Source organism: Ascaphus truei, chromosome 2 (genome assembly GCF_040206685.1).
Source record: "Ascaphus truei isolate aAscTru1 chromosome 2, aAscTru1.hap1, whole genome shotgun sequence".
NCBI lineage: Eukaryota > Metazoa > Chordata > Amphibia > Anura > Ascaphidae > Ascaphus > Ascaphus truei.
In genome coordinates this window covers 173713207-173726013 of record NC_134484.1, presented here as the reverse complement: position 1 = coordinate 173726013, position 12807 = coordinate 173713207, and the positions used below count along the sequence as shown (strand labels likewise).

The window sequence follows — 12807 nt, the reverse complement described above, 5'->3', positions numbered from 1 at the left end:
TCAGTCTCCTACTGTAGGAAAAACTATTTACAACACCTTGTGCCTGAATTTTGTGACAGATAATAAAATGCTTCATCAAAATTATCATGTTTTATAAAGATGTGCTCCACCCAAATTGGCTTGCACTTTATTAGTGAAATTTCATCATTTTGGACCCAAGTCTAGTAACAAACGAGCCATTTAGTTGCATCTTTTGATCAAAACACAATTCAAGCCTGCTTGAATCATAATTATGTATTATCAAAATGAATTAGCCAGAGTTTGAAAAGTGGCATCTGCAGTAGAAAAAGTAACAATCTGCAGGTGAGTGCGGCATAAAATTAATTTATGGGCTTTGTGCACCCCCAACAGAGTCCCCAGGGACCATTTGTGGTTATGGGCTTTGTGCACCCCCAACAGAGTCCCCAGGGACCATTTGTGGTCTAAGGATCACAGTTTTAGAACCACTACTTCATAGCTTTGGAGGGGGAAAAAAATCTACAACAAAGGTACTTTATACTGCAAAAGAAAACCACGTGATCGGTCATGATGGTCAATGCTTGGTACTTTAATATATTAGCCGGGTTGCCATCAATTTCTCTCAGAAAGGAGTCAAAATTAGTTATTTATGGATTTCCTGATATCAACTGAAATACCTCCGCTCTTACCAATCATTTTCAAGCCAAGCTGTTTTGATGGCTTACATAATCCGCTTTTTGTTTTGCCCACTATGTACATTCCCAGAAGATTGGCACAAACCTTCCTTGAATAGAGCAACAGATTTTGTTCAGCTTCTTTGTCTGTTGTATTACCAGACTGCATCTTAACCAAGTTGCCTACTAGTCTGCAATGAAAGAATTGCCTTTTCATCCAAACAGATTTGCTGGCAAGAACTTTTCATGACTGTTCCAGGTTCTCTGATTAAATACTTATAATGTATTGTGTATGATAATCAGTGGATGCTCATATTCTGTTGTGCACATTGTAAATATGATTCTTTACATTATAAATACCATCAAGCACCTTGTATGAGAACTTTGCAGACACGAGTTCCTGTGCTGGAAAGACCTTAATTTGTAAATATGGTGCTTAAGGCACAAGGAGATAAATAGTTTTGCCCAAAGTCACATGGAGAGCTACAACTGGGATTTGAACCTGGCTTAGCAGACTCAAAGGCTGCAATTCATTCTGCCCTCTTTCTTTTTAGTTAGTTTGGGAAATAGGAGAATGGACCCCATTATGTTTTACCCCTCATTTGCTGTTAACTAGTCTCTTTGAACAGTCCAATTAGATCTTTTGCTATACTCTAAGTCAACAAAAGTGAGACATTTTTCAGCAATTGCCTGTTATATTGTCTACTATTTTACCAATCTGAGGCATCATATATGAGCATAACACAACACAAGCCATTGAACAGAATATAGCTGAATCCCAAATAAAATTCACCACAAAAACACTTTTGCCCATATTTACTATGCAGTGCTATTCAATTTAAACCAGTATGGCCCATTCGTTAGTTGTTTTATGGAATAGCACTGCTTAGTAAATATAGGCCACTGTTTGGTTCGTTTAATGCACCTGAAGCTGCTCTGATCCACCAAACTAAAGTTAATTTTGGATAAGCTACCCTTCATATCTACTTTCATATTCATATTGTAATGTCAACATTATTTTCTACAATTTGAGCACCTTTGATTTGTCTGTTAAACAGTTCCTGCTGACACGCACATATCATTTGGAAAATGGTACGATACACCCTAGTTTTGTCTGGTAATTTCTAACAAACACAAAATAAATTGTCCTGTACTAATTCGCCATGTATTTTCACCAATTCAGTGACAGAATTTGTTACCTCCAAACTGAAATGGCTCATTGCAATTCAGCATACGACCCAGTGTGTTTTACCAATATCTTAATAAGCATGGAAGTATTGTGGCATTCAGATTATTCCCCAACACTATTATGAAAGTAGTCATTCCCTAAACACTTATGAAATATTTTACTTACACTCTCCTTAGACTTTCTGAATCCATTTATGGGCGGCAGTGAAGAGGCTTTAGAACTGCAAAACAAAAAATAATTCATATTGAAATAGGAGAAGTATAAACATTAACAATCAGTCAAGCTTTGGAATTACATTGAAATTTGCCTGTGAATGTAAAATAGGGAACAGTAGCAAACACGTCACACTTTATTGAACGAGACCTGTAAGCATACAAAAAAAAATGTTTTCTACAGACAAATGGTAAGTCTCAATGCGTACACAATAGAGCAAGCATTAGACTATCCTCCAGAAATTAGGTTTTCAATGCACAAAACTTAAAGACGGTCAGTGAATAAAAGAAAAATACTGCAGAGGTTAAATAAAATGTGGCGCATACAAGATGTTTTTTATGTGCACACTCTTAGTGGAGACATTGCTGCACCCATTGTTTGGCAAAGAACACAAACATGAACTACATTATAATGCAAAAGTGTTTCAAAAATGGTGGGAGAAACCAACCAATCACCATGAAAATGAATCGCTTTATGGCCTTGACTTTCAAACTTACCCATAAGTCCTCCTGGTTGAAGACTTTGAAAAAATGAGATCCCCATATGGCAACTTTTTGAACTTGTCCCTGCCAACTGCGACATAAAACTGTCCATTCTCCAGTTCTGAGCCATCATGTATCGGAATTCCTTCTAAAGTATATAGCCTGTTGAGATGTGCATAATTGAACTTTAGACATTCTTCAGTCTGTCTCTGATATTTAAATTAATAAAATGCCAATTGTTATAGATTTATTTGTAAATGGTTTAATACATTTATATAATCAACAATAGTGGACATTGTCATGTTAGCCACTTTCAGGACAATCTTTACCTTCTTTTATCTTCTTCTCTGTGGTAGTAAACCATATCTAGTGGCTTTCGGGATTTCGTTTACCTCACCTTAGATTTTGTGATTTATGCTAGACATGTCCAACTCCCTATACAATATTCTATTTTTCACACCAAGGTATACACACGCTGCAATTTTACCAATGCCCAACATCGATACCTCCCTAACTTCATTTCCAGCTTTACACCTCACCACAAAATGCGCTACATATTATAGCCAATATTTGCATTAATCAAAGTCTTGCTTGACCATTTAACAGTCAATTATACATACATATGTTGATTATTCTCAAAAAACTGGCCATTGTGCAACCCATTTGGTTGTAATGTCACTGATCATTTTTCTGCAGGTTTCTGCATGTGCCGTATACTAGTTTTTCACTTCTCAATGTGTGGGAAAACTTCAGCGTCTCCAAAATGACAGTTTTTGCAGACGTGACAGAGGCGGTAATATATCTGAGGCGATCCTTTACCTCCTGCAATAATATTAAAAACAGCCTATTTTCGACCAGGTTCGAACTGATTGGCCGGCGAAGCCGGGCGATCAGAGGAACAAACTTACTCGTTGGTGATCCAACGAGTAAAAAGAAAAACCGGTGAAACTAAAATATAAAATAAACCTTGTCAAAGTGCACTGTAAAATAAATAAAGTGCACTAAATTAGGGAGGTGCATTTAAATAAATCCAAGTTAGGGGACACCAAGCAGAGCACGCCAACTAATGCCCACTGGGAGGCAAATTCTAACACCGTCCCAGTGGACTCAGCATGAGCGTACTCTGCCCGGATACGGGAATGCACCAGCGCCCGGAACATCCCCACAATGTCATTGGGACCTCCCCTTCCAAACACTGCTTCCTGGTCTTATATATGGCCAGCTTGGCTAATGCCAGGAGCATGTTGGCAAGGAGGATATTAAAACAGCAAAAGCATGACAGGTTACAGCATCAAACATGTTTTATGTGGTACTGAATTGTGGGTGATTTTAGATAACAGTTTAGAAAACATGTTCTTTCTGCTTCAATCCCAACTTCAACTGCGCATGTGTGGTAATGTGTTTGTCCACATCAATAGATTATTAGACAAATGTAACTTTAAATATACGGTATAAATTACATTGGCAAACAGTTGCTTCCACAACACACACAAACAAATACAGCATATACAGTAATACATTGTTAAACAGTTGTTTGACAATCACAGGAGCACATACCTGTGCACGGCTCCACTTCTGATCCTTACTTTCTCAGTGACCATTGCAAGGACAAGTTCCCACTGATCCAGTATTTTTCTAGGTATCAACAGACGCACAACTGGATTTATTATGTCTCCATTAGCAATTAAGCTGCAAGGGTAATGATAATAGTGTTTAAAAGGGTTCTTAAACATTAAGAGATAAATATTGTATTACACTATAAAAAAGGAAAGTTGACTTACAAAACCGTACGTGGTTCTTGAATTGGCTTTCGAAAGCGTGCAGATACATTGATTCTGCTATGAGATACGGGTTTTACCTGCAAGAGAAGAGTAGTAAGGGGACATTCCTTCAGTTTTTGACAGCATGCTCAAGGCAGATAGCTTTTACCCTATAAGGATTATAGTCCATTAGACAAAAATCTGCTACCAGTTTTGTAAAAGGCAAAAAAGGGCACAAATACTGGCGGATATTTTCATAAAAATAAAGCATAGTTTTCCACTGGAGTAAAACATCAACACTTATTTTATTGTTTTTATTTACAAAACATCCTCTCTGTATCTTACACAATTGTGTAATAGGAGCTGCCAAGTCCAATACATTTCTTAAAGGAGCAATTCATGCGTTTTGTTCTTTTCATCGTTATTTTTGTAACATAGGTTTGAAGCAGGGGGTCTGCGGATCTGAAACCCAGTATCTCGTCACGTGGGCCAATAGGAAGTCGAACTTGTACTGGCCCGCAGGACGCGGGAGATTTCAAACTCCATCATTACGTAATCCCTGCTAGCCGAGCAAAAGTATACCAGCACCTACTAAGGAGGTATCTCCGGAAGCATGGGGTCCCACAGCTGAAATTAACGGGGTTCAGCCCCGGAGACCCCTTGCTTCAAACCTATGTTAAAAAAACTGCTAGCATGTATTGCGGCTTTAAGTAGTCCGTGTCACGAGGAGATTTACCACATTACCACTAATTGGCAAGAAATTAACGTTAGCAAAAGGACACTCCTTGCTCAGCTGTTATTGTGGAAATGTGGTCAGTAAGGTACAAAACAGGACACAGACAGAACTGGAAGCCCTGGGAGATGAGACTGTGCCGGCGATGTGAGCTAGGAGAAGTAGAAGATGAAACACATTTCCTGCTGCGCAGCACACAATACTCTGACGTTAGGAGTGCCCACCTGGAGAAACTCACAGCTCTTATCCAGAACTTTAACAATATACCAAAAAATAGCGATCATCCTGGAAGAAGATGAAACCATTGCAGAACTGGCTGCACACTATATCAGCACCTGTTGCATGCTGAGAGACGCCCACTATCCCATGTAATCATTATATCCTACCCCCTATAATTCATGTACTGTGCAACCATTACACCCTACCCGCTGTTATTCATGCTTTGGCAATACTGAAATGTTCTTTCGTCATGCCAATAAAGCTTATTTGATTTGAGATAAGTGACAAAATGAGAAAGCACTGTATACTGCACTCAGATGACCAGTAGTGGTAGGATAGTTATAATGTTAATAATGAACTATTATTAGGTGTGTGGCATACACATTAGGCTGACATACAAAAAGTGACACGGATCAAAACTTTTTGCTTGAGCCCCATCCAGACTTTTCATGAATTTTTTTTATCAAATTTCAGACATACTTTATCATTATGAACTAGGAAAGCCACATGCTCTCTACTATCTAAAAGGGATTACTACAATTCAGTATAAATATAGTTTGTAATATCCTTGGCATTGCCATTTCCATTTCGACACCTAATACAGATTCTCTGGGACCCTCTTTTCAGTATACCTAGCTTCCAGACCACTTGGGCTACATAAAGGAGCTTCAGACACACAGCTCGGGTCACCTCTGAAAAAGCGTCACGATGATGCGAAACGTTCGTTGGTCGCTGCTCTGATGTCATCACGTCAGCGTGTGATCTCTCCAGGGCAATCAGATACTTTGTTTGTGTGTATGTTTGTTGCAGGTTCCCCGTTGGTCACACTGTCAAAGTATTATAATTTACTTGTATCCACAGGTTGCCTACTAGTATCAGGAAGGATGAAAAATAGGCAGCGCATTGCCAACAAAGCAGGAGGAGGCTCAGGGGTTAAAAGTGAAGAATTCTTTATTCCATAACACGATCAGACAAACGACCCCCAGACATGTCCAGCAGCACCACACCAACGCGTTTCGGGCCGTGTGTCCTTTTTTGATAAAGGGCACCCGGCCCGAAACACGTAGGTGTGGTGCTGCTGGACATGTCTGGGGGTCGTTTGTCTGATCCTGTTATGGAATAAAGAATTCTTCACTTTTAACCCGAGCCTCCTCCTGATTTGTTGGCAGTGCGCTGCCTATTTTTTCATCCTTTCTGACCATATGCTTTGGTGGATCGCACGCTGCTCATAAGAATACCACAAGAGGACATCACTACCAACTGTAAGTTATACTGTGGACTTATTGTTTATTCAGACAACATTTGGGATATCGCTGTGCTGTATATGTGTGCCTGTGAGCACCAGGCACTGTTCCCGTTCCCTGTCAGGGATGCCGTTTCATTAATATACACAGTGCTAAGGTCCAGGCGGTTTGCATATACCCTACGGAGGGTCTTCTTGGTTTTTGGAAGCGCCAGCTATCCATATACATGCCTACTAGTATCAGACTAATAGTGCTGTAGGGTCCTCTATTCCCCCTCCCATGATTTGATCAGGGCATCAATTTAAAGCTCCTTATTTGAGTTACTACTCTTCTTTGCTATTATGCACAGCGGATCAGGAACATTTATATCTCCTATCCTCACAGGGGCTGTTTGTTTACCTCAGCTCAATTTTGCCAAGTTTCACAGCTCCACTTGCAATTATTGCTTTACCTCTACAGCCAGTCCTAATTGCCAGGCAGCCTCTGCAATAGCAGTCTATTTTCCATGTAGACTGGACTGCTTTACATATATATATATATATATATATATATTTAACATCTCAACTGCTGGTGTACCTATACCAGGACACTGGTACCGTATACACTGCCTTTGGAGTTATGACACTATGTATATCATAGTGTAATTTTCACCTATTTTACTTAGTCAGCCTGACCTAATATATAAATAAAGAGAGAGAGAGAGAGAGAGAGAGAGAGAGAGAGAGAGAGAGAGAGAGAGAGAGAGAGAGAGAGAGAGAGAGAGAGAGAGAGAGAGAGAGAGAGAGAGAGAGAGAGAGAGAGAGAGAGAGAGAGAGAGACAGACACACAGTACATACATAGCTAATAAAAGTTCATTATTAACATAACTATCCTACCACTACTGGGCATCTGAGTGCAGTATACTGTACAGCGCTCTCATTTGGTCACTTGTTAATTGGCAAGAAACACTGAAAAGAAGCACATCTATAGCTATACGCTCAACATTAATCCAGCTGTGTATGTATGTTTTGGCAAATAAGTACTCATGATTTTTGACAAAGTGAAATACTCAGAAGATTTGTTAAGTGCACAGTAGCGATGAGTGCTCTGTTTCATGTGGAAATCTGCAAAGTATCTCAGAGTCTTGTTCTGGTTCTCCTGAGCCAGAACTCTGGTTTCACACTCTACGGGGGCTGTCCCTTAAACTGCCATAGTGCGGATCGGACCGATAATGCCTTAGGCAAAAACATTCACAGCGTCGCGTGTAGTGTCGCCGCACAGCACCAAAACAATTAGCTTCCATTCAATTACATTGCTTATACCGCAAGCGGCGTTCGCGGTGCGCCGTACTGCAATGCGTACTGCTGTGGAAGAGACTGAGAAATTCGTTTTTTTTCTTGTGACGGCTGTGTCACATGAGCGGGATCAGCCAATGAGGGCAAATCGCTCACGGTCACGCCTCTAAGCCTCCTCTGCTCTCCCTCCCCGGTATAATCAAGATGCTGCTCTGCAGCAGCGCTGGGTGATGTCACAGAATAGCGCTGCCGCCTTGCAGCTCTTAATAAGTATAATCAAGGCCTTACACAGTTGAATGAATAAACCCACTAAGTATCGGTTTACCACTAAATGTGAAGGCTTGTCAAATTCTGCAACCTTTTTCTTCTAATTGATTACTAATAATGTAACATTATCGGACTTGTTGCTGCAGCAGCAGTAGATTTGTGATGTGAATACTAAACATCATTTGCTATTCCTGTGGCACATATGCCCATCTTCCTTGGCTCCCTCGGACTGTTTGGAACGATCCCATTTCAGTGTACACCCCTCCAAATGTTTTCTGATAATATTAAGAAACCGTTTGTACCTGTAGACAAGATGTAAGATTTGTAGCCCACTGAAATTATATAATAAATATGTTGTACACGCCACTACATGGATATATATTTAAAAATTAATGGAGGAGCTGCATCATAGTAATGGGAAGGAGGGTACTCGGAACCCCTCAAAAAATAGAATATGCAGATAGTAAAAACAAACATCCGATATAACAATTGCTTGCAAAAATAAATTAGTATTAAAAACCTTAATAGCAATAAATATCAAGCGCTGCTAATTGGAAACAGGTTCAAATTGTGTCAATTAATTGACCTTGTGTTAATGTTTCAAGGTGTTTTTGCTACAAATTTGGTCCTTTTCAACCTTTGGGTAGTGGTTAGAAGAGGAGTTATGGAAGGAAATAGTTTAAGATTAGAATAAGATGCATTAAAATGTGTCACTGTGACAGGGCCAAGTTTGACACTTATTTAAAATGTGTTAAAGAGATACTGCTGCGGCCGAGTTTATTCGAGCATTTGCCCGTTCTCGGCCGCAGCAGTAACCTGGCGCGCGCCGGAGGGTGCCGGGCGCGCGCCGAAGCAGCGGAAGAGCGCCCTCCGATCGGGGCGCTCTCCCTCCCGCTGCCGGGTCCGCCGGGTCCCCCGGAACCCCCTGCCGCCGTCCCCCACATCGCGGGACACCAGGGCTTCCTCGGGGAGCCCTGGACGCGCGTGCAGGGGGCGCTGGCACCCGATGACGCGTGACCGCGCATCAGTGACGCGCGGCACGCCGAGGGAGTGGGGCTAGCAAGCCGGGGCATCCCCCAGCTTGCGGAACTAGCCCTGCTCGAATAAATCGTGTCGGTAGTGTAGTTTACTAAAATGCTCCGCGAGTTTGGCAGGGAAGGAATTAAAGTGAGATTCTCTGCAAGTCTGGCAGGAAAAGAGTTAAAGTGTTAGTAAAAAGCAAGTGTATGGTTAAAGCAAGTGCTGCCGTATTTGAGAGGCTAGCCGCCTGTTTCTGATTTATTTCTTCCATCCTGTGATTTAAGTTTCTTTAAAAAAAAAAATTGAATTAAAAAAAAAAAAATACAGTATCCAGTAAAAGTGATTAACCTCAGGGAATGTTTTGGGTTTCATTCTTGCAGGATTTCTGTGGCAATTTGAGCAGTAATTGTCCTTACGGAACCGCTGTCTGTTCTAACTATATCATCCTGATTCTGGAAATAGTCCATTCCTCCGAGTTCACAGTAGTTGAGGTGTGGTTGTTGGAAGGGGATTATTGAAATATAACATACAGTATGTAACATAAATTTGTTTTGGGGAGTTATTCATTCTGCAAAGTTAGATATCCCCTTGGAAAAGTGGATACTTGTATAACCTCTTATGTTGCAGACTGGTAGCCAGACAAGGCATGGCTACACTTAGAGATACATCCAAGTGCCCTGTGTGTGGAGCTTGTGGGTATAAAATATCAGTGTGAAGCTGGGAAAAGGGAGGAGCAATCAGCCAGACAAGGCTGTGGCTGCAGAAAACCCTCTGACAATTGATTTGGGGTGAACTAATACTCTCTGTATACGCTAGCGTCTGTGTAATGCCCTTACTTAATCAGGATGGTTTGTTATTTTAGTTTATTTCCGTTGTTTTTGTCCTCACTATAATAAATGTGCCAAGTAGCTGCTGATAACAGCTGTTGTGAAGTGCGTGTTCCAAACTCCAGGTCCGACTGCTCACCGTCATCAACGGGTGCAGTTTTCCATTGTCCTTGTTTCAAAGAAATCTGCCAAGTCTGGTGGCTTTAACCACAACTACTAAGAGATTAGTTCCAAATTAATTTTTAAAAGCATATGGAACATGTCAGGCTACGTTGCATGTAAATCTGAAAGGATTTCACCTACTTCTCCAAGTGTTTATTGAAGCAAGAACTGTGAAATACAGGTGTTGCAGCTTCTCTTTTACCTACTGGTTTCTTTTTCTCGACAAACTGCTCCATTCTGATACATACTGCATCCCTCTGTCTTTAAATGTGCATTCCAATATTGACATTTTTTTTTTACCCAGGATTGAAGCAGGTCGTCTTTGGAGCTGAACCCCAATAATTTTAGCTCCGGAATTACCTCTATAGTAGGTGTCGGTAGCTGTTCAGGCTAAAATAGCTCGGCTTTAAAGTTTAAGGCTACGATTATAGTAGGCGAGACGGTGGGTGCGATATCACACGCTGCGAGAACAAAGTGCAGCAGCTGTTATGGGCCGGCCATAGTGCGCGCGAGCATGATGCAGAGGGACCGTGTGGCAAATTTTTTAAAATAAACTATTTTGTTTTTTCACGTGGCGGCCGCATCACGCGAGAGGGTCAGCTGATGAGGGTGAAACAGCCTGTTGATGTGACCGCCATGCCTTCCTATCACCTTCAGCTAAGTGCATCCATCGCTCGGGGCGACAGGCGTGCGTGACGCCATGCGCTCCATCGCGTGCCTACTATAATCTTAGCCTAAAGTTCCTGCGTCACGCAGGGCCAATTGAGAGGTGAACCCAATGACAGCACGGCTTCCTATTAGCCCGCTGGGCGCAGGGGCTTTGAACAACGGCCATTACTTGATCCCTGGTATCTGGGCAGAGCGGCTACCAACACCTATCATGTAGGTAAGGATCTTCGGAACCAGGGGTGATCTTTGCCAAGTTCTTTAATGATAAGGTTTGTAATATACAAATGGACTATTTGAAGTACAAAGTTTGCAATCAATTGTTTCATCTAGTGTGCATACTTTATTCCCATTTACTTAAGATTTCACAACACGTTTCTTAAGAATCTTTCAGATTTAGCTAAATTGGATAACTAGCTTTCCCATTAAATGCTGGTAAAGAAATTGTAGGTTTTTCAAGGATTACAATATAACCCCTATTATGATTATATTATATATTGCTAATTGCATACCACCTACTGGAGTAATTGTACCATTATTCACATTTTGTACAATGGGAAGAAGCAGCCGTGACATATGTTCTCTCCAAACTCACACACACAATATTTAAATATTGTAGAATGAAAAATCGTATTGTGATCAATCTAGGATTGATCAAAATTGTCCACATCCATCTGTGGACACGGATTGCTAGTTATAGAATTCCTTATAGGAAATTATCCAAGTTGTGTTTGCTACTTGACCAACAAACTAAGAGTGTGCGTGCCAACTTTCTGCTGGTGATTTCTCGTAGTTTTAACAAGCTTTATCAGCACAAAGCAACATTGGAATATCAGGTCACTACCCTGAAAGGATGATCACAGGCCCTCTGGCTTTTCAAATTAATTGGAACAATATACAAAAATGAATGCATTGCAAATAATGGAACATATTTATATTGTCGATTAAAAACAAAGTTAGTTAAAATAAATCCTTTGCGGCAAGATCCCACCTATTACTACTGTACTTTGAACCATGCAGATCCTATAATTAGGGATTTAAGCAAGTAAATGGTATACAGTATATTGGGGGTTACTTCACATACACCCAAAAAGCATCATCTGCCTAATGATCTAATGGGGGCCTATGTACTAACATTTGTATTGAGCATCACATTGTTAATTCTCAAAAGTATTACAGAACTTCAAAAAATGTGTCCCACATAGATATGCGAGTTCAGACGTCACATTTTTTTTTTATTGAGTTTTGGCACATTGGGTCATGTTGAATTCCTGATTAATGCAATTTCAATTAAAACAGCATTATGTGTGCTTATGCACTATCAAATACATTTTGGTTAATACATAGCGACTTAGTTCTGCAGTAACAATAAAAACAGATGTCTTAGGCTGCGTCCACGCTGCCGCTGACTGCGCTTGGCGGTTAGCGCTGTCAGCAGAATCAATTTTAATCTGTCCGGCCATGCTCACGCAGCGCGCGTGCGCCCGTGCATGTACGCTTGCGGGCGCTAGGCACATTCCGAGACAGATAAAATTGTGTTTGAGGCGCACTGAAGGGTCACATGACCTCCTCAGCCAATTAGCGCCAGTCACTACTCGGCCATGCCCCCGGCCACGGCCCCCCCGCTCGCGCTTACCAAAAAAGTTGCCGGACAGCCGAACGCTCATGCTTCGAGAGTTGGTGACGTCACCACTCAAGCATGAGCGTGGTAAGCGGCATGGGGGACGCAGCCTTAGAATGCCAGGTTCAACTTGGTGGCCAATTTTGACACCATTTTTACTTTTTTTGGCACACAGGTACAATTTGTTTAGTACATGCCATTAACATCTGCAAGCCAAGCACATTCCATTTCTGTGCACCCAAATATTTGGTTTGAAGCATTTCTGATGCTTGAGGCGCATGTTAAGACAAATAAAGTAAAAGTACCAATACATTTGAGATTACAATGCATTACTTTTATGCAAAAAAATGCCATTTGTAACCTTTAGCACATAGGCCCCTCAGTCTGTTTTACAATAACATAGTCAATATTTCCATTATGCATATGGTAGGAAAAGGTCATCCCTAATTATAGGAAATATTTCTAATATATTTTAATCAACTACATAGAATATATATA

At 40.9% G+C, this 12807-nt stretch overlaps 1 protein-coding gene across 6 annotated transcripts in view; it reads right to left on the bottom strand.

The window, feature by feature from the left end:
* The window catches only part of DCDC2 (doublecortin domain containing 2), a 228049-nt gene that overhangs the window by 163857 nt on the left and 51385 nt on the right, over positions 1–12807 (bottom strand). For all 6 annotated transcript variants that reach the window (XM_075585596.1, XM_075585595.1, XM_075585590.1 and 3 more), the window contains 4 exons: positions 4298–4374; positions 4074–4205; positions 2532–2678; positions 1987–2041 (listed from right to left, as the gene is read on the bottom strand). In XM_075585596.1, coding sequence (XP_075441711.1) covers positions 1987–2041; positions 2532–2678; positions 4074–4205; positions 4298–4374 — 411 coding nt within the window. The remainder of the gene's footprint in view (positions 1–1986; positions 2042–2531; positions 2679–4073; positions 4206–4297; positions 4375–12807) is intronic.